General features: G+C 44.9%; 2 protein-coding genes across 5 annotated transcripts; one reads left to right on the top strand and one right to left on the bottom strand.

The window, feature by feature from the left end:
* Window positions 1-623: 623 nt before the first annotated feature.
* Window positions 624-9,992, top strand: LOC117846503 (protein SAWADEE HOMEODOMAIN HOMOLOG 2). Of its 4 annotated transcripts, XM_034727705.2 has the most exons (10): window positions 624-962; window positions 1,118-1,233; window positions 1,332-2,408; window positions 4,106-4,989; window positions 5,206-5,392; window positions 5,690-5,753; window positions 6,308-6,359; window positions 6,942-7,085; window positions 8,706-8,825; window positions 9,422-9,992. In XM_034727705.2, exons 4-10 carry the CDS (start codon window positions 4,804-4,806, stop codon window positions 9,812-9,814), a joined length of 1,146 nt encoding a protein of 381 aa, XP_034583596.1. In that variant the 5' UTR covers window positions 624-962; window positions 1,118-1,233; window positions 1,332-2,408; window positions 4,106-4,803; the 3' UTR covers window positions 9,815-9,992. The 4 variants fall into 4 exon arrangements, with proteins under 4 accessions (XP_034583596.1, XP_034583598.1, XP_034583595.1 ...); XM_034727707.2 differs by having other exon boundaries at window positions 624-1,498; window positions 2,333-2,408; XM_034727704.2 differs by having other exon boundaries at window positions 624-1,498; window positions 1,689-2,408.
* A 212-nt stretch (window positions 9,993-10,204) lies between these two features.
* On the bottom strand, window positions 10,205-18,736 carry LOC117846502 (putative disease resistance protein RGA3). Its single transcript, XM_034727703.2, has 3 exons — window positions 18,090-18,736; window positions 13,866-14,181; window positions 10,205-13,312 (listed from the first exon to the last, which is right to left on the bottom strand). Exons 2-3 carry the CDS (start codon window positions 14,148-14,150, stop codon window positions 10,289-10,291), a joined length of 3,309 nt encoding a protein of 1,102 aa, XP_034583594.1. The 5' UTR covers window positions 14,151-14,181; window positions 18,090-18,736; the 3' UTR covers window positions 10,205-10,288.
* Window positions 18,737-20,192: the final 1,456 nt, after the last annotated feature.

The raw sequence follows: 20,192 nt of genomic DNA, 5'->3' as shown, positions 1-20,192 counted from the left end.
TTTTAGCACTTGAACACCCAAATAGGGGTGCTAAAAGGTGAGTGCTAAAGTTTAGCACCTTTTCTTTAGCACACCCAAGGGGTGCTAAAAGGTGCTAATGGGTGCTAAAAGTGGCCGCCCAAACTCACTTTTTCCCTAGTTGCCCCTCTCTCTCCTCTCCACTTTTCCCCAAGCCAGTCATAAATAAGGGCAATGTAGTCATTTCTCACCCAAGGTGCTAAACTTTAGCACTGTATCCAAACAACCCTTTAGCACTGTATCCAAACAACCCTTTAGCACTCTATTTCAGGGTGGTAAACTTTAGCACAAGGTTCCAAAAGAGGACCTTAGTTTTTAAAGACAAAGCCTACTCCTAGAAAATGAAAAGACAAACCTGCCCTTTTCCACGATTAAATTGAAGCCCATCCACATGCTTAGGCCCAGTCGAGCTCCCTTCCCTCTGGCCCATTGCGTAAGCAGCCTTACCCTGCTGGAAACCGTGGAAGCCTAGAGAGGGGGAGAGCCGATCCAAATCCCACCGCCACGGGAAATCCTATCCATCTTCTGGAAGATTTTTGGTGCAGGTTCCCTCCTAGGCTCGGACGCATACACCTTTTTCTTTTCCGTTGTTTCATTTTCCCGTTCCGTTCCAATCTGATCCTCACGTTCCTCCGCTCGGGGCTCCGAGGAGGCGACCACGCGGTTCGCTGCCGCCGGCTCGCTCCGCTCGGGCCTTCCGTGGGGGCGGGGCGGCGGTGCTGGCTCGAGCCGCACCGGCACTGGCGGGGACAGGGAGACGCTGGCGGCGGTGATGGCGAGGAGGGCGCCGACGCCGTCGACGATCCAGTGGGACGCGATGCGCGCGGCGGAGGCGGCGGCGTGCGAGGTGGTGCTGCGCGTCCACCGCCACCAAGGAGGCAGAGCGCCACCGCCAGGACGTCATCGGCTACCTCAAGCGCATCGGCTCCTCCGTCGGCTGTGAGGTACGTGCTCCCGTCCGGCTCTCCCTCCCTCCCCCACGGAACCTCACTCAGATGCATTAGTTTGTGCTATCTCTTGATGTTATCTGAGCTTGCAATGAGATCTGACAAATATAGACGCCCCTTTTCTTGATGCAAGTATATTCTGGCTGTTTCAGAAGCATATCTCACTCGACACTAGCAGTACAGGTGTAATCGTGTTAGGTAAAACTGCAATGTTCTTCAGGCTGTTTCAGAGTACACTGATGACCATTAAATTTCTCAGTCAATAAAGGTATGACAAAAAGGATCTCGCAAATTACAGTATTCCAGCATCCATGCATCTGTACCCATCAAGCCGTCTCATGAAAAGGTACCATGTTCTGTTTTTAGCTGGGAATTGACCGAATTCGGAAATGAAGATGCCTTGTTATGCTCTAACAACGTCGCAGAACTGAAGCAGTTATCTTATAACAGACTCAGTCTCTATTATCTTCAGCTTTTTCAGACTCTCTAAGCCACTCCTGAAGTTTCAGTTCTTGTTCTTCTTTGAACTTATTGTAAGTCTCCACGGTTTCGGCAAAATATCAGTTTCCTCACATTAGTTTGTGCTATCTCTTGATGCTATTTGCGGGCTGAGCCCTTTGCAAGTACAAGATAAGGGATAATGGATTTGTATCTTAATGTTTTTCAGTTCTAGTTATTTGGTGATTGTTATTGTCAGAAGCTCATCTTATTTTTATTCTTTAGTGACATGACTCATGAGGCAGTAGCCGTCATTGTCGAGGATTGTGGATTCTCTGAAAGACAAACTCATGGCTCTACTAGGATGTTCATGAGGACCCTTGAGGCTTGTCTTGCTATCTTGCCCACATGAGGAGTCTTGCAGGCTCTGTCTCATTCGTTTTGTATCTTTCAATGCTAAGCTCAAGTAAAGCGTTTGGCTTCTCTGTGAGAAGCGAGCGAATAATACATGAAGCAATACATCTTTTTTTATACTATAGTAAGCCATCTAGGCTCTCTACATTTCTAGCACTACCTCGAGTACTTACTAAATTCATTAATTTTTCGTTCTACTAATTTTTGTGACCTTGATAAACACTTTATCTATGAATCAAAGTATCAAACATGTGACATCTTCCTACCGGATTGGTTTACAACTAATAGTTTAATTCCTTTACCCTTCTAGATCATCATGCCTCTAGCCATGTCAAATTATTTAAGAGCACATATCTTGTGAGAACTAGCTAAACTTGAAAACTATGTCAAAACTCATAAGTAGATGGTTACAACTAACAGTTTTTCTTTTTACACCTTCCATTGCTAACTATGCTTCCGAGGAACAAATGATAATTGGATTCTTGTCTTGCTTACTTTCTTCTACATTTTTGCAGTTAATGTACATGAAATATGTATGAGTTGTTCAAAAAGATAAGCAATGTCATGGTTGATGATGGCTTGATTAATAAGGTATGTAGCTTCTGCTATTTTCTTTGAATGGAGTGGCTATGGATGGAAATTTTGTTATCCGCGAAGTCATGATGCCTAATTTCAATAGTTTTTAACACACTCAAACATTTTCTTCAAGTCATGTGTTGCACAACATTTATTTAAGTTGCCCAACATCTTTTTAAATGCACCAACATTTCTTGATATCGATCAACATTTGTTTGACATGCACGAACATTTTTTCTATGGTATTCAAACAATTTTTATACTCTAACCAACATTTTTCTTGAGAATGACCAACATTTCTTTACATACACAAACATTTTCCTTTTACTTATTTCTGAACACACACCAACACTTATAGATATTGACCAACATTATTTTTACATAAATCAACATTTTTTATGCTTGCAGAACATTTTTCCACACTCCCCAACAATTTATTTTACATACACCAACATTTTTCTTGATACACCAACATTTTCTATAAATAATTCAACATTTATTGATGGCTGCCAACATTTTTTGACCATGTACCAATATATTCTTAAAGTTGTTTTGAACTCTTACCAACATTTTAGAATCTGTTCAACTTATTTTGAACACATCTCCAACATTTCCTTTATATTTCTCAACATTTGTTTCCTAAATCAACATTTATTGATGATTGCCCAACATTTTTCCTCAATCTCCAACATTTTCTTGACCATTATCAACAATTTTTCATGCACAGTTTTTTCTTGAACTTATTTTTTTTAATATTATCCAACATTTCATTGACATACACTAACATTTTCCTTTAACTTATTTGGGACACATAGCACCATGTCTTGATGTTGACCAACAATTTATCTGGCATTCACCAACATTTTGCCTGATAGACCAACATTTTCTTTACATAATTCAACATATTTTTAGCATATACCAATATATTCTTAAATTGTTTGCCCAACATTTTTTGACATACTCCAACATTTTTCCAATAATAGCTAACTTTTTTTTGACATGCACCCAACATTAATCAGGAACCCCACTTTGTAAGTTAGGGTAGGGTGATCCTGATGCACTAGTCATTTTCGTAACAGAAGCTCAAAAGGTCTATTATGACATATTCACTTTTGATATTCCATAAGGATAGTAGTTGTTCATCTTATGTTTGTTCCAACTCCTCTTTTACAAGTACAACAAATTTTATGAAAAGTTTATCGACATGCTACTTTAATTCAAATGTTGTCCTCTACCATTTGCTTTCCAGGATTGTCACAAGTTTCCTATCAATGATTATCTATGTTTTATATTTTAATTGTTATGATACAAAAACTGCATCTTTCTAACATTTTGTAAATTTCTAACATTTACAATTGCATGTTCACCTTTTACGATGTTCACCTTTTATGATGAATGTTTCCAACATTTCTAGTTTCCACATTTTTTAGTTCAACAATTTTTAGTTTCTAACATTTTTTAGTTTCCAACATTTCTAGTTTCTAACATATTCTAGTTTCCAACATTTTTTATTCAAAAAATTTACACGAAAAGGTTCAACAGATCTGATTTCACCTTCGAATTTTCTCCATAATGTTCAACATTTTTTAGAAATTTAACATATTGCTGTTCAACAATTATCTTGTCAAAGCCATTATGATATTCAATGGTGTTCCTTTTCCACAACCCAACATTTCTAAAACTTACTCTAATTCTATGTTTATTACTAACAGGTGCCCCAGATCTTCATGAGGAGATGATTCATTTTAGTGTGGGGATCAAGTACACCTGAAGTTACTTAGTTAATTATTACTGATTTGTTAGTTCTCAAATTTGTGTAATAACAATTTTGTTCTCAGTTCTGTCACTTCTGTTTTTTAGTTGGACGTATTAGTATATTAAACTTCAAACTTTAAGTTGCAAGGGCCCACCCGTTAGTATCCTACTTCAAACCACTTCCCAGCAAAAAAAGTAAAAAAAATGCAGCAGTCAGATAGGAACTGGTGTCACGCTGGAAAAAAAACGCCCTAAAAAGTAAAAAAAAACTCGAAGGCGCGCTCAAATATAATAGCGCGCTGAAAATAAATCAAAGGGACGCGGCGCTGCTATATGTCCTGGAACGGAACGGAACGGAACCGCGAAGAGCTTGCTAGGCTATGTAGTTCCATCATTAACCACCTTGCGGTAGACAGGAGGGCCATTTAACCATCTTGCGGTAGACCAGGAGCCCTCGGTGGCCACCGCTCGCCGGCAGCACGACGTCACGGAGACAGCACCTGCCTGAGCCGTCACCTCCATCGTGACGCCTCACTCTTCCCCGTCACTGCTTTCCCCACCCCCGCCCGCCGATCCACCCCATCCGATCCGAGCACCTTCTCACCCATCGCCACCGCCGCCCTCCTCGTTGTCGCAGAGAGAAGCGGCGGCACCGATGGGCCGCCCGCCGAGCACCGGCGCCCCGGCGTTCCGCTTCCTCCCGTCCGAGGTGGCGGAGATGGAGGCGCGCCTGCAGCAGCTCAACAACGCCATCCCCACCCGCACCGTGCTGCAGACGCTCGCCGACAAGTTCTCCGCCTCGCCCGAGCGCGCCGGCAGGGTCACCATCCAGCCCAAGCAGGTACGCCCGCCCGCCCGCCCTCCCGTCTCGGGAATTCCTTTCCCTTCCCGCGCCTGATTTGATTCATGAAACGGGAGCTCCTCCGCCGTTCCCCTTCCTTCCCTTTTTTAGGGGGGTAAAAAATCTTTTGATTTAGGGTTTGCTTCCTTCTTCTGATTATTATTCCGATCTGTCTGTGATGTGAAATTTCGATTCGTGGGGTGGGGATGGGCCCAGGTGTGGAACTGGTTCCAGAACAGGCGCTACTCGCACCGGGCCAAGACCACCAGGGCCGCGCCGCCGCCGGCGGCTAAGATGACGCCCTCGGGGGCCGACCACCTCCAGCACGCCGCCAACTCCTCCGCCTTCAGGGCCGGTCAGCCCTCCGCTGTCGCCGCGCACCACGGCTCCTCCCCCTCCGCAGGTGATTGATTCTTCATCTCCTCCTCCCCTGGTGATTACATAGGAATGGGGTGATGAAATGCTTCTTCTAGCGGTGTGGGAGCACCAAACCTATCCACTTGTGGGGTGCAATTGTGCCTCTCCTTTCGAGGATTCAGTGCGTGGATGCTTCTGCCTGTAAGGTTTTGTTTGCGGTGCAAGGGTCCCCTCCGCATCATGCTAAATCGACAGCTATGGCCCTGCCAAACAGGGCTGTAGTTATACGACCGATTTTAGTTCCTTTTTTCCGCTGATGATTGTTGCCTTTGCTGATAACCAGGGAAGAACCCTGTGGAGGGTGTCCAGGTTGAGTTCGAAGCCAAGTCAGCTCGAGATGGCGCATGGTATGGACATATTCGTATCTCATACTTCTTGTTCTTTTTCTGTTGTCATATGCTTGTATGTGTTTTTGTTTGTCATGAAGATGTATTTTGTTGCTGAATGATGGCCCAAGTTACTCCATTTAACCTATCATCCTTGTCCAATTTGGGGAGGCAACCCAGATAAAACTGGAATCATAACTAAAGGATCCTTTTTATAGAGTTGTAAAAAATGGCACTAAACTGATTTTGTGAATAGTAATGTCACTCATGCAATCAATTTCTTTTTTGAAAGCATCAGAGGAAGTTATTTACTTGTAGGGATGGAATAAAAGAATAATAGTAAGGATAAGTAGTGCTTGTCTAGTGTTGTTTCCTACATGTGACTTGTTAGTGGCCACAATGAGAGAACCATGAAGGCATCTCTGGATTTGTTCACTATAAATTTATACACCCTTTATTTGACCAAGGAATTTATTTCTGTTCTGTGTCATTGAAATTGTTTAATCTGTTCCAAAAAAATATCGTATTTAAAAGGACTCGAATTCTTGCATGTGTAACACCCTTTTATGTTGCAGGTATGATGTTGCTGCGTTTCTGTCTCATAGGTTGTTTGAATCAGGGGAACCGGTAAGGATGTCAGTATTTTATTACATATCATTGAAGTTACTAAATGGCAAAGAGTCAAAAGACATTTCCAGCAATATTTTTTGAAAGCAGAATTCTAATACTGAAGCTATATGTGATTCCGTTGTTTTCTCTTTGTCTACAAAGGTGATGCAGTAAATTAATTTGTGATAGGAATTAGGATGCTATATCATCTCTACTGTCTTGCATTCCAAACATTCTATAATATTGATGTATCCTGGATTGCACAAGTGAATTCTAGAATATATTAGGTAAGTCGGGAATTAGTATAGGAGTCTGTAGGATAATTAGGAGGAAGGCAACCTGAGGCAATCTAACAGTTGTAAGATGGATTCAAGTTAGTAGTATATGATATGGTGGAGTCACTGAGTCAGTAGAAGTAGTTTCTCCTGTTTTCTAATTTGTAATTGAAATACAGGCTTCTAATATGGATGGAGGATGGTTTGCATATGCGATTTTATAAACTGCTGTATTTCATGTATTGTTAAACTTTTATAAATTGGTGGTATTGCTCAGATGCCTATTTGGCTTATACCTACTTTATTTCTTGTGTGTTTATTCCAGGAAGTACGGGTTCGTTTTTCTGGATTTGGAGCAGAGGAAGATGAATGGATCAATGTTCGCAAATGTGTGCGACAGCGTTCTCTTCCATGTGAGGCCACTGAATGTGTTGCAGTGCTTCCAGGGGACCTAATTCTTTGCTTTCAGGTGCTGTCATTTTGAACTTTCTTTGACCTATCACCTAGGCATATGTGGCAACTTGAGAATTTCTGTGTAGCCATGCTTTAGTTTCATTATCAAAGTTCTTGTTCTATAAAGGATGGCTTTTCTTCTAGCCCTTAGAGCACTGTGCATTTGTATCCTATGTTTGGTGAGTTTTTTAAAACAGTTCCTTAGTTGATCTTGTTTTACATTTGAGAGTTTAGAGTGATAGTTAGATTCTTACTCTTCAATTATGTTGCCGTGCAAATTTTTTTTGGCTTTTGATTTTATCTTCCAAAACTGTTGAATCTTACTAGGTTTCTATTTGTTAGTGTGCACTGAAGGTTGGTTATACGAAATTAGTTCCGAAAATCTGTCCTTTGCTCCATCTGATATTATGGCCTGGTATTACTGATATTTCTCTTGAAAATTGAGCTCCGCCAGATTTGTACGCTATTTGAAATGGAAGTGCAATTTCTGCACTGCAGTTATTTGTTATGCAATCAGTAATTTGATTCCTTAAAACGTTGTGTTGCCGACTTTTGATGTAATAACTGAGATGCCTTAGCACCATGTATTCATGTGTAGCCTTTAGTGTTTGTTCTACTTGTACTGACAATTCCAGTTGCTATGCCTGTTCGTTTGAGCTTATAAGCCGGCTGAAAAGCTGAAACGGCTGATTTGTTGTGAGAGAAAAATACTGTTTGGTGGCTGATAAGCTGGGTGAATAAGCTGAAGCGAACAGGCCGTTACTGATACTAGTTCAATGGCTTTGCTTTGATATATACTAGCAATACTAATTAGGATGTTGAATTCTCACGCCATTTGCTTTTTTGCTTCTGTATTCTTGGTATTCATGTTTGACACCAAGAATTTTTACTGCAATGTCGCGAGTTTAACCTTGGACCAGTTCTTTTACCACATCCTGTAAATAGACAAAGATCACATCAGGGTTGATTGGTATTTGGATATGTGTTTCACTCATCCTAGGGTTCGCTCATGAGGCCCATGATTCTTGGATGCATTTGTACACCTAATTGCTAGTTGGATAAAGTATAGCTATATTTTATATTTGATATTTTTTCTATCTGCATGCATGAGGTGAAACCCTATCCACCTTGTGTAATTAGCAAGGCACTGGGCCTCCAGCAACTTCTGAATGCACCTTCTCTTCTCTATAGTGCGCTGCCACCATCTTGTAGTGAAGGACCACAACATTTGGTATCAGATCTGATGATTGCAGCCACTAAACTTTTTGTTTAATTTTTCCTGATTAAGCTAGTTTTTTTCTATGAAATGAACTATCGAAGGGGTTAAAAGAGTATTCAAATATGTGAAAAACTGTCATCAAATATATGTGCCCAACATAGTCATGTATATCGTGGTTGTTGTTGCGCAAGCGCTGAGGATCATTGCCACTCCAAATGAGAAAGATACTCATTAAAAACATACAATGACTATTGTTGAAATGAGGATTATTAATTATTTGTCACGTTTGGATGTAATATCATGAAGGAAACTGAACACATGATCCATCTATATTTCATTTGATTATGTTGTTCTTTGCTGCTATCATTCACCCAAGTTGCTGGCTTGCGTTAATACTTCTATGCTATAATTTTTCAGGAAGGTAAAGAACAGGCTCTCTATTTTGATGCTCGTGTCCTTGATGCCCAAAGGAGAAGGCATGATGTAAGAGGATGCAGATGTAGATTTCTTGTTCGCTATGATCATGATTCTTCTGAGGTATTTCTCCACCCTATCTGGTGTTGCCCATTCATGTGCTGCAACTATTTTAGTGAAGCCTGTTGCCGACCTTGTATTTTATTTGGTGTTGATACCCTGAAACCATTGTTCTCCCAAGGAAATGACATACTTTTCAGGGTAAATTGATTATATGTCTGTGAAGTTGTACATTAATTTCAATTATGCACAATAATTTAGGTTCCTGAACATGCAAAAACAATTCAATCTGTGCTCAACCAGTTTAGAAGTTGCAAAAGCAAGTCATTATGTCCTCAACCCGTTCAGGATAAAACTTAATGTTGATTGCCTCCAGAAGTTTAAAGACACTGTTAAATAAGGTCATAAACCTACTATGGAATTTACTGTTTTACTCAATATATATATATATATGCTCCAAGTCAAGCAGCATATCCTGTTCTCAGAATCGGTACTGTGTTTTATCCTGAACTACCATATTACAAATGTAAATAAGTTATTTTTTATCTTGGGATAATTACCTTGCTCTGTTGTGTTCTTAAATCCAAAAACCAGACTGCTGCATTTTAGTGTTTGTTGCATTATTTCAACACACTTAAAAATATCTTTTAATTTTGCAGGAAATTGTTCCATTGAGGAAGGTGTGCCGCCGACCAGAAACTGACTACAGGCTTCAGATACTGCATGCAGCTAGAGCGGCAGCCACCATGGATGTTCACACCCCACCCAAAGAGGTTAAACTAGAGCTGACATCCAACGAGAAGAGCCCAGCAGAGCAGAAAGCCCCGAAGCAGCACAAGATGATGGATGTGAACACCGATGAGGTGACCATGGTTTCCGGCGTGGAACAAGAAGTGACACCAGCCAAGGCTGGAGCTGGAGCCTCATTACCGTCAGCAACGCCAGAAACCCGCAATTCGAGTTCAGATATGATGAGGGATGGGGAGTCTGCCTCGGTGGTTGAAGATGATGATGAAGTACAAGTGGTGGAGAAGATGAAAGAGGGGGATTAGTTTGTTTGTTTTTTCCGTGCATTGTGCTGGGTTAACTTGATGTTGTCGTACAAATTTGTCTAATTTAGTAGCATATCTATTTAGCTCAGAGCCTATTGTATTTACCATCTAGCGTCTTGGTGGGCTTGGAAGATTGCTCCTTAACAGCTTAAGTGAAAGTTGACTGTTTCGAAGGTAAGTTTTTAGCCCAACTAAGTATTGATACATAAGAATTAGATCAGATGCAAAACCTGTCTCACATCGCGGTAAGGTCCGCAAGCAGCTTACCGCGTGCAGGGTTTGTTACCATCTGTGAGGGAAAAGTTCAGTTTCAGTAGCAATCTCGTGAAGGCGTTTTCCAAGATGACCCAAAATGAGCCCAAAGCAGGCCTTTTATGCACAACATAACCATTAACAACTCGTCTGCCCACCTTAATCAGGTGTACGTGTCTGAATTAGTTCTATAAAAACTGGAGGGAGTGATCCATGAACATTTCAGGCTGCTATGCTTCCATTCGCAGACGATCTCGTTCCACTAGTGGAGAGAATCACAGCAGATCCAATTAGGAAGGCAGCGGCGAGGCCGTAGAGCGCGCGCCACACCCACGCCTTGGCCTCCTGCGGCGGAGGGAGGGTCTGAACGGTAGAACCATACGCTTTTGCACGGTCCCTGCATTGCAGGCTAATCCTGTGGAAACGGGGAGGGCTCGTGCTCGTGCTCGTGATGCAGGAGAAGTAGGCGGAGCCGTCGTGCACCACCTTCGCGTGCACAAGGTCGGCGATGTCCTTGATGCTGGGCCAGGACGGGGCATGCTCCGAGGAGCAACTGTCCAGCAGATCCTCGCCGCCGAGGATCTCCAGCCTCCTGAGCCTGACCGGCAGCCTCGGCAGCCACCGTGGGAGCTCCTTCGAACTCGCGTCCTCGCGCAGCCGCAGCGAGCGCAGTAGAGGGACGTCCTCCACGGCATCGAGGCCGGGGCAAGCCGTGACCTCCAGGTCCTCGAGCCTGCCGAGTTCTGAGATCAGCTGCAGCGCGCGGCAGCTGTCCACTTGGAGCTCCTTGAGCGCGGGCAGGCCCCTGATCTCCAGGAGCTTGTCTGCGAGATGTATCTTCATGCTGGTCAGTGCCTTGCAGTGTATCAGCCAGGGAGGAAGCTTACTCAGCCTCGGGCACCTGGAGACGTGGAAGCTGCGGAGCAAGGGCATGTCGCCCTCTAGAAGGCCCGACCATGTCTGCAGGCTCTCCATCTCGGCCACGATCAGCTGCTCCAGCCGTCGAAACGCCACCAGATTTATTGGCGCGCCCTGGAACTCATGGGTAATCTCACACAATGCACTGCAGCCCGATATTGTTAGGAAGTTGAGATCCATCATATCACACAGTGACGGCGGCAGCCGCTGGCACTGGGAGCAGCCATCGAGGGTTAGCTGCTCCAGCGAAGTGAGGTGTGAAGATGACACCCAACTCGGAAACTCGTTGCCATAAAACTTTGCCAGCTTGAGTGAGGTCAGGTGTCCAGGGGGCTTGAGCTCACCGAGGACGTCACCTATGCTCTCAACATCTCCACCAGCTGGCGGCTGCTCGTGGTCAGCAGGGATGGTGCAGAATAGCTCGAGCTCTTTGAGATGGCCCATCTCGTGGAGCCTCAACTCAGCCGCCTCCTGTCTGCTTGTGCCGCTTCCTAGATTCAGTATCTGGAGGCTTGTAAGCTTAGACAGGTTGCTCAGTTCCTTGAATGTCCAACCTGTGGAAGCACTGCTGCTGCTTACTGGAACTAGAGAATTCGGAACTGGAAGAAAGCCTCGGAAGCAGTTCAGTTCTTTCAAGTTGCGGAGCCTGAAACGGATCTCTTGTAGCCCTGGAGTTTCTGATATGTCGAGGGTCCTCAAGTTCTTCAAACGACCCACACCACTCGGCAGAGAGTTGAGGTGACGGCAGTTATTGAGGATCAAGTACTGAAGCATCACGAGATTCGAGACCCCATGGGGAAGTCTTCTTATGCTTGTGTTGGAAAGGTTGAGGTACCTGAGCTGCAGCAGTTGCCCCAAATTACTACCAACAGAGTCAACCTGTCCGTCTCTAAGGTCCAGAACTCTGAGGCTGGTGAACCTTTTGCAGATGATATCCATCACTGGTGGAGTAGCATTGGTGCTAGTGTCGCCCTGTGGGCTTGAGCTCCCAAAGACCAAGAGAGTCCTAAGGCTCGTGACGTCGTTAGGGATGTCACGGATTTTACCCCCATCTGCGGCGTACAATCGCCACACCTTGAACGCACGGCCAATGTTGCGGGGATCGCCGACGTAGTTCTCGTCCTGCGACCGGTAGATTGCATATGACCTCAAGAGATTTGGCATGGTTGCGCAGCCATCTGCCGCAGGTAGGAGGAGGCTCCTATCAACCAGCTCTGTATAGCAGTTTTGGGCCTCCACTTCCTCTGGACATGTCCCTTGCTGCTCCTCGGTGGTTCCACTGCTCCCTTTTTCGAAGAAGCCTTCTGCAATCCACTGCTGCATGATGCTCTTCTGCTGGATCACAGAGCCCTCCGGGTAGAGGGAACAGTAGAGGAAGCACAGCTTGAGGCGATACCCCAGCTCCATGTAGCTGGTGTCGATGCTCCTCTGGATCTCCCTTTGCATCACTTGCGTGCCAAATAAATCGGCGGAGAGCTCAGCCATCCATGGGCCCAGCTGGTCCTGCTGCCTCAGACTAGACCCGACAGCCTTGAGCGCCAGCGGGAGGCCGCTGCACTTGCTCACGATCCTTATCCCGGCGTTCTGGAATTTGCCGACGGCCTCGTGCTCCCTGAGCTGCGCCGTCCTGCGGAGCAGCAGCCACCCATCGTCCTCGTCCAGGGCCCTCACGTGGTGGCAGCCAAACCACCTGTTGACCCCGATAATCCTTGTCCTGTCCCTGCGCGACGCCGTTAGGATGACTCTGACGTCGCGCTCGAGGAAGCCCTCCCCTAGCTCCCCCAGGAACTCCCAGCCTTCTTTGTCTCGCACGTTGTCGATCACCAGCAGAAGGTTGGACCCCGCCAAGTGCCTGCGGATTATCTCCTTCTGCTGCCTGGGTTCTGAGTTGGATGCTGCGTCGTCCGGATTCTCGCCCGACCAGATGGTCATTTTTCCGGTGCTGCTGGAGATGTGCACCCACATCCTTCTCCGGAACTGGGGATCTTCCCTCATCTTGTGGTATATCTTCTGCGCCAGAGTGGTCTTGCCCACCCCAGGTGCTCCCACAATCGCGAAGAGGGATATGCTGTTTCCCCGCATCCGCCTCACGTGGTCGTCGCAGTCGTTACTGATGATGCTGCCGACCGAGTCGTTGGGCTCACCACCATGGCATGGGCCAATTTCCTCACTGCTTGATTCAGGCCGCTGGTACATGGTGGCTAGTGCTTGGAGGGCCCGCTGATTTAGCTCACTTGATGCTTCCAGATCGTCCAGCCTCTTGTTCAGTTTCTCTAAGCGCTTCGCAGCGCGGCATCTGGTATTCACTTCTCTGCAGCACCTGCACACCTGTAAAAGGGCAAGGGTATACATTTCACCTTATGGGCTTATTGAGATGGCACATTTAGTTAGGGGTAACTTAGGAACAGCATTGTTTTTTTTAAAAAAAAGAAGAAGAAAACTTAGGTACAGCATTGGTCCAGGAGTAATGGATGCTCATCAGTGTTGTACTATATATCACACAAAAATACACACTCTGCATGAATATCAGTGTTTTACGCATCTAGGATTACCAATATAGTATATGGTCGTATTGGAAGTCGAGAGACATACAAGTTGACATACCGATCCATCCTTAATAGACAGAATACCTACTTGTGGTCACTGAAGATTTAAATTAGGCTTGATTTTATGTAAAAATGACTCATTTAATACATGAAAAATGAAATTATTAGGTAAGGAATAGAAACTGCTTCTGCAGCATTGTAATTCTATTTCCTTATAGCATAGAAAACATAGTGTTGAAACATGTGTACTCAAGAGTGGAGACCATATCACGTATTTTATTATTATTATTATCTAGCAAATGTATCACAAAAGTTCTCCAAGACAAAATTATTACCTGAAGTTGTAGCATACCCACTTCAATCTTGAAGCGGTCAATTATACTTTCTGCCTCGTAGGCAATCTCTGTCAATTGTTTGAGCCATTCATGATTACCCTCTGCATGAGGGATGATGGTATGATATGGAGCCGTGCTTAGTTGACCAGCGATAGTTTTAAGCTTGCGTTCAAGCTTGATAATCTCGTGTTTTACTCCCAGCACTTTTGCAATCTCATTGTACGCGAAACCTGCCAATGCTGCGGTGGCTTCTTTTAAGAGACCGTCTAGAATCACAGTTTCCATATCTCGCAAAGAAAAGTACGATAACCTTGTCCTTCAAAAACGAGTAAACATAAATGCAAATCAATCAGTTGATAATCAAATGTAATTTAAGGCACTGGTGTTCCCTTTACATATACCAGATCAGTTAGGACAATCCCAACCCAGCCGACTAGGATGGTTTCTCGAAAGTAAGGTAGTGTTTGGTTCCCTTTGCTTATTTTTAAGCAAGTGTCACATCAATGTTTAGATACTAATTAGAAGTATTAAACGTAGGCTATTTACAAAACTCATTATATAAGTGGAGGCTAAACAGCGAGACGAACCTATTAAGCCTAATTAATCCATCATTAGCAAATGTTTACTATAGCAACACATTGTCAAATCATGGACTAATTAGGCTTAATAGATTCGTCTCGCCGTTTAGCCTCCACTTATGTAATGGATTTTGTAAATAGTCTACGTTTAATACTCCTAATTAGTATCTAAATATTCGATGTGACGGGTGCTTAAAAATAAGCAAACGAACCAAACCAGGCCTAATTGGGCTGCCACATAAGCATTTTGGTGCTGTGGCAAGGCAATTAAAAAGAAAAGAGAGGATCGGTGACCACGCGCGCAACGAGGACCGAAGAAACCACCTGTTTCGCGGTGGGGATGCAACCCGTTTCCACCCGTGTTGGGCCCACACCGCATCGCTCGCCGCCCGCTGCCCGCCGCCGCACGCGGCCCTGCAGCCTCCACCGCTCGAGGCCCCGCCGGCCCGCGACACCAGGGGGGCCGCCGCCCACATGCCCCACACCGAACCCGGCGGTGGCCGCGGCCCCCAAGGGTGCCAAAGAAAGCGGCCACGAGCGGGGCAGGCCAAGGGCGAGAACAACCACATGTTCGTCTGCAGCCAGCTCGCCGTCGCTCGCTAGCTTCGGGCCCGTCGCCGTCGACCGCGGCAGCCCCGCAGCCGCTGCCTGCTCTCGAGTTCCCCACCCGCGGCCCCTCTCCTTTGGTGCCCACCTCGCCGTCGCGCTCGCGCGGCCGCTCAACACCCCGCCGCTCGCGCGGGCCGCCTGCTCGGGCGCGACAAACTCAGCCCGCCGCCGCTTGTGCGTCGGCCTGGTCTGTGGATTTGGAGAGAGTCGGAGAGGAGGAGGGGAGGGCGGGAAAGAGCGGCGGGGAATGTGCATTTGTGCTCGTGCGAAAGGGAATTCCCCCTTCCCATACTCCAAATACAAAAATAATCTCCACTAAATATAAGCACTAAATCAGATACATTTATACAGTTAGGCCTAGAATTGCTGTACAATTTCATCTGTCGTAGTACTGGCTTTTGGGGTATGAAACTGTTTCAAATACTTGAAATAATATTTCTTTTAACGTAAAATGCTTTTCTCATAATGAGAATGTCGTTGTTACTGTCTGCTTATTGCTTCACTTATTAACTACTCCCTCTGTCCCAAATTATGGGTCATTTTAACTTTCTTATAGTGTATATCTGAGTGCATAGCAAAATCTATGAACCTTGAAAAACTAGAACGGCCTATAATTTGGGACATAGGGAGTAGGTCTATTTGGCGATGGCTATATACGCGATGAGATTTTTTTATTGCCCGACGACTTCTTGCAGGAACATATGCAATGAATTCGGCTCAATATCGCATTTAGATAAAAAAATTTGTTCGATGCATCACACACTGGGCCCATCTTTTTTTCTCTTTTTCTATTATTCTTTCACTATTCTTTCTCTTATTTTTACACTTTTCCTTCCTGCATTTAGTTTTCTTAGTAGACAATTATAAATTAATTTTATGATTAATTCATGATACAAATTTATTTATTCATTTTTATAAACCGAACCGGTAGAATCATGGATTTGTTTTGTGAGTTTGTATGATTTGTTCGGTAAGTTTACATAATTTGTTCGGTGTATATAATTGTTTTGTTCGAGTACTTCGTATGATTTGTCCTAGGTATACATATATTTGTTCTCTGAGTTGTATAATTTGTTTGAGAGGTATACGTCTTTGTTCTGTAAGTTCATATAATTTGTTCGATGCATACAATTGTTTTGTTCGAGGACTTCATATAATTTGTTCCAATATACATATATGTGTTCTCTAAATTTGTATAATTTACTCTAGAGGTATATGTCTTTGTTCTGCGAGTTCGTGTAATTTGTTTGATGTGTACAATATTTGTTATGTAAGTTTGTATTATGTGTTCAAGGTGTATACATAAATCTGTCAGTTTGATTTTAAAAAATGTTAATAAAAATGTTTATCCAAATGTTGTCAAGTGGGATCTTGTTTTGAAGGAAACTCAATGGTGTCATCAAAATTTAATTTTAATACTCGGTGTCAGATTTATAACTTTTTTAAATTCCAAATTATGTGCACTCGTGGGATGACATCATTACTTCTATCTCTTTTGATTGCATGCATACGGAGATGGAAACAGTCTATTTTCATAGGCTACACCAAATAAGAGTACATGCACGGAATTGGAAAGCGCGCTTAGGCAACAACCCCACATTTGTCACCTTCAACGACATATGATCGCTCACATCTATTTTGGGACGATAACGGCAGCTAGGCTAATTTGTTCTGTATTGGGAAAGACTAGAGCCGTTATGGACGACGTCCGTTAGGGAAAAAAGTCACATGTGACTTCCCTTCTGCACGTTAGAGAATCCATGCTGAGAAAAGAGAGCGTCAAAATGATGACAACGGTGTCCAATAAGATGAAGTGTAGGGAGGAGGGTGACTGCTTCATGGCCTTCTTCCCATGCGTGCTCCTGGGCCTCCTCAGGCATGGCTCCTCTGAAGTCTCCGGCATGAAGGAATTGTCGTGCTCCACGATTTATCCTCCAGAGTGTAGGGAATACATGGGCTGCAGCACCCCAGCCCGGGCACAAGATCCACCCCTGCTAGTGGGCCGAGTGAGTGGGAGGTAGAGGGGTGGTGGGAGCACAAGAGCTGTTGTTGTGCGTTTGTAGCTAGAAGAAAGAAGATAATACGCACACTGATGCGGCGAGTGGATGGGGTGCGGTGGAGGTTAAAAATAATTAAAGTGGGATCCATATCCGGTTCTAGATGTGGAATTATATTTTTATAGGATTAAAAATCCTAGAAAAGAACTTTTTACAGGATGGAAGGTTTATGTATTCGATGATGTAGTTTTTCTACGTGAAGTGTATGACAGTACACAAACGTTAACTATGAACACTATGGGTTTAGAGTACTCTTATTGCACCAGAAAATTAGCATCCTTTGAGTTTTTTTTTACGTTCAGCATCCTCTTTGGGTACATTTAGTATATATAAATGAGCAGGCCATAAATTCTACAAGCAGCACTTTCCTTTTGTTTTGTTTTCACTAAAATTATTTTTGTTGATTTGCCTGCAGTCTACATGTGCTCACCGAACAGGAAGTGAGTTAGGCTAGAAGTGAGTTCCCTTTCCCTATAGACGGATCCAGGGATAAAACGCGAAGAACGACAAAGTGGTGACATGTTTAGAGTACTGGAAGATATTCGTTTGCTGTAAAAGGACGTGCATTGTTGTTAAGAATGGGTTAGAGGATGTTTGAACTAATGATTGCTTTTCACGTAAATCCAAAACAAGTGCTCCCTCTGTTCGTCGCGTATATGTCATTTTAGAAAAGTAAATGAACTAATTTGCTTGTATAGACGCCATATAAATATAAGAATGAAGATAGCAGGAGAAGAAAAAAATAGAGATGAAGAAACTTATACTCCCTCCGTCCAAATTAGATGTTGTTTTGACTCTTATAAATTCATAAATTTTATTATGCACTTAGATATACTCTACCTCTATATGCATAAACGACCTATGATTTGGAATGGAGGGAGTACCTCCCAATGCAAGAACCGTGGGAATTCATACTCGTAAGAATCAAAGTAAAGTGTAGTTAAATCTACGGGGCGGGGCTGTCGCGCCAGCGTGCGTACCTCTTGAGACGCCGTCCCGGCTGCGCAAAGAAGCAGGAAATCGCCGCCGTGGACAGATTCGCGCAGCTCGCCGTGCTGCACGCTCCGGCTCCAGCTCCGGGCACGGACAGCGTGATTGCCCCCCCACCTCAGCTGGCTTGTTTTCTTCGCATGCCGTGGGCCGGCCTGGATGGAGCACCAAGACTGCAAGACGTACATGTGCTCGCAAGCAGTCAAGTCAACTGCAAGTGCAGCCAACGGATCGATCGGATGCTTAGTTGTCACACGCGGCCTGCTATTATTATCTCACAATAATAGACCAATAGTACGCGGGTGTAGAAGTGACGGGTATCAATTCAGATCTAACTAATTAATGAGATGCTCATCTCATGAATAAAAGAAGTTCGATGAGATGGGATCTTGGGATTTTCCTTGTCTTCTTCCTTTGACCGCCCGACTCCTTCCATTATAAGCTTGGGTTATACGGAGTAATAACATCCCGCATTAAGGGGTAGGGTTCAGAAGGATTGGATCGGACAGCTAATAATGAATTCTACACCGGTTCTTGAGACCTGTATATAGTGATCATGCTGCAAGAAATCGGTACTCCTGGTCTAAGAGGGGGAGGGGGCTAAATTAGGCCTTGTTTACTTCCCAATTTGGGAGTGGCAAAATTGGTACTTTGCCATAAATGCGCAACTGTAGCGTTTCGTTTGTATTTGTGAATTATTGTCTAAATATTGACTAATTAGGCTCAAAAGATTCATCTCGCAAAGTACAACAAAACTGTGCAATTAGATTTTCGTCTACATTTAGTACTCCATGCATGTACCGCAAGTTTGATGTGATGGGGAATCTTCTTTTTGCATAGTGTCAAAGTTGGGAGTTGGGAGGAAACTAAACATGGCCTTAGTCAACTCAAAATTTTAACCCATGATTTTCGCTGCAAAGTATCAAAATATAAATTAGATCATGCTATCTAGATATGAAAAAAACTATAGTTGATCTAATGAAACTTCTCAACCCACAAAGAGTTTTCACTACGGCTTATCACTGCCAATTTAAACCAAATCGGCGGTGATGAGTTATTACCGTCGGGTGGCAACAAAAAAGGGAATTTATTGTCAAGTTTAGCAATAAACCGGCTGTGATGTGAAGTATCACCGCCGGATTTAACACCAACCGGCGAGTAGGAGCGGAACCAAAAAAAGAATTGAATCGTGTTGATATCCGCACTCGAGTCAGTCTCTCCATCTTCTCTCACCTTGCACTCGAGTCCCCATCTCTCTCCCCTCCCATTCTCAACCTCTCTCCATCTTATCCTCCCCGACCCTCCGCCCGAACTCTCCCTCTCCCTCCCCTCTTCGTCCTCTCCCTCTCCCTTCTCCTCTCCGCTCCCCCCTAGCGATGATGGCTGGCCCCTCCGCCCGACCTCACCCTCTTCCTCCCCCTTCTCCTCTCTGCTCCCCCTAGCGATGACAGCTGGCCCCTCCGCCCAGCCTCACGGTCTCCTCTCTCCTCTCCGCTCCCCTTGGCGCCTGCTCTACCTCTCCTTCCCTCCACCCTCTGCTCGCCCCTCACCAGCAGGTTTGGTGAGGTGCGGCGGCGGTGGTGCACAAGGTGAGGTCTGCGCGGCGCGGGCCGGGTTGATGGCGGGCGCAGGTAGCAGGCGGCGTCGACGGCGGGGGCGGGCTGCATGCAGTATCAACAGCGAGCGTGGCTGGGAGCAGGCTATAGGCTGCGTTGACGGCTGCGGGCAACGGCTGGCGCGGCTACAGGCGATGGTAGGCGCGGATCTGGATCTAGGTCACCATGTGGTCCTCTTCCTCCCTCTCCCTCCATTCCTCTCACTTGGGACAACAGTTGCAGGGGTGAAGTGCGATAGCGACCGACAGGCCGCGGAGTGAGGGGCCAAGCGCGCCGGCGGGGTGTGTCACGGGGGCGACCGGTGGGGTGTGGGGCCCAATTTTTTTTCCTTTTTTTGTTTTCAAAAAGGCCATCTCGCCAGTTCCCCATCCGGCGGTGATGCCTTCTGCTATCACCGACGACCCTAATCCATCGGATCCTCAAACCGGCGGTGATGTTTGGGGCCGGCGGTGATGTTGTTTTCTATAGTAGTGTTTG

This window comes from Setaria viridis, chromosome 2, assembly GCF_005286985.2.
Source record: "Setaria viridis chromosome 2, Setaria_viridis_v4.0, whole genome shotgun sequence".
In the NCBI taxonomy this organism is placed as follows: domain Eukaryota; kingdom Viridiplantae; phylum Streptophyta; class Magnoliopsida; order Poales; family Poaceae; genus Setaria; species Setaria viridis.
Note: the sequence above shows the minus strand (reverse complement) of the source record. Positions and strands in the feature narration are given on the sequence as shown.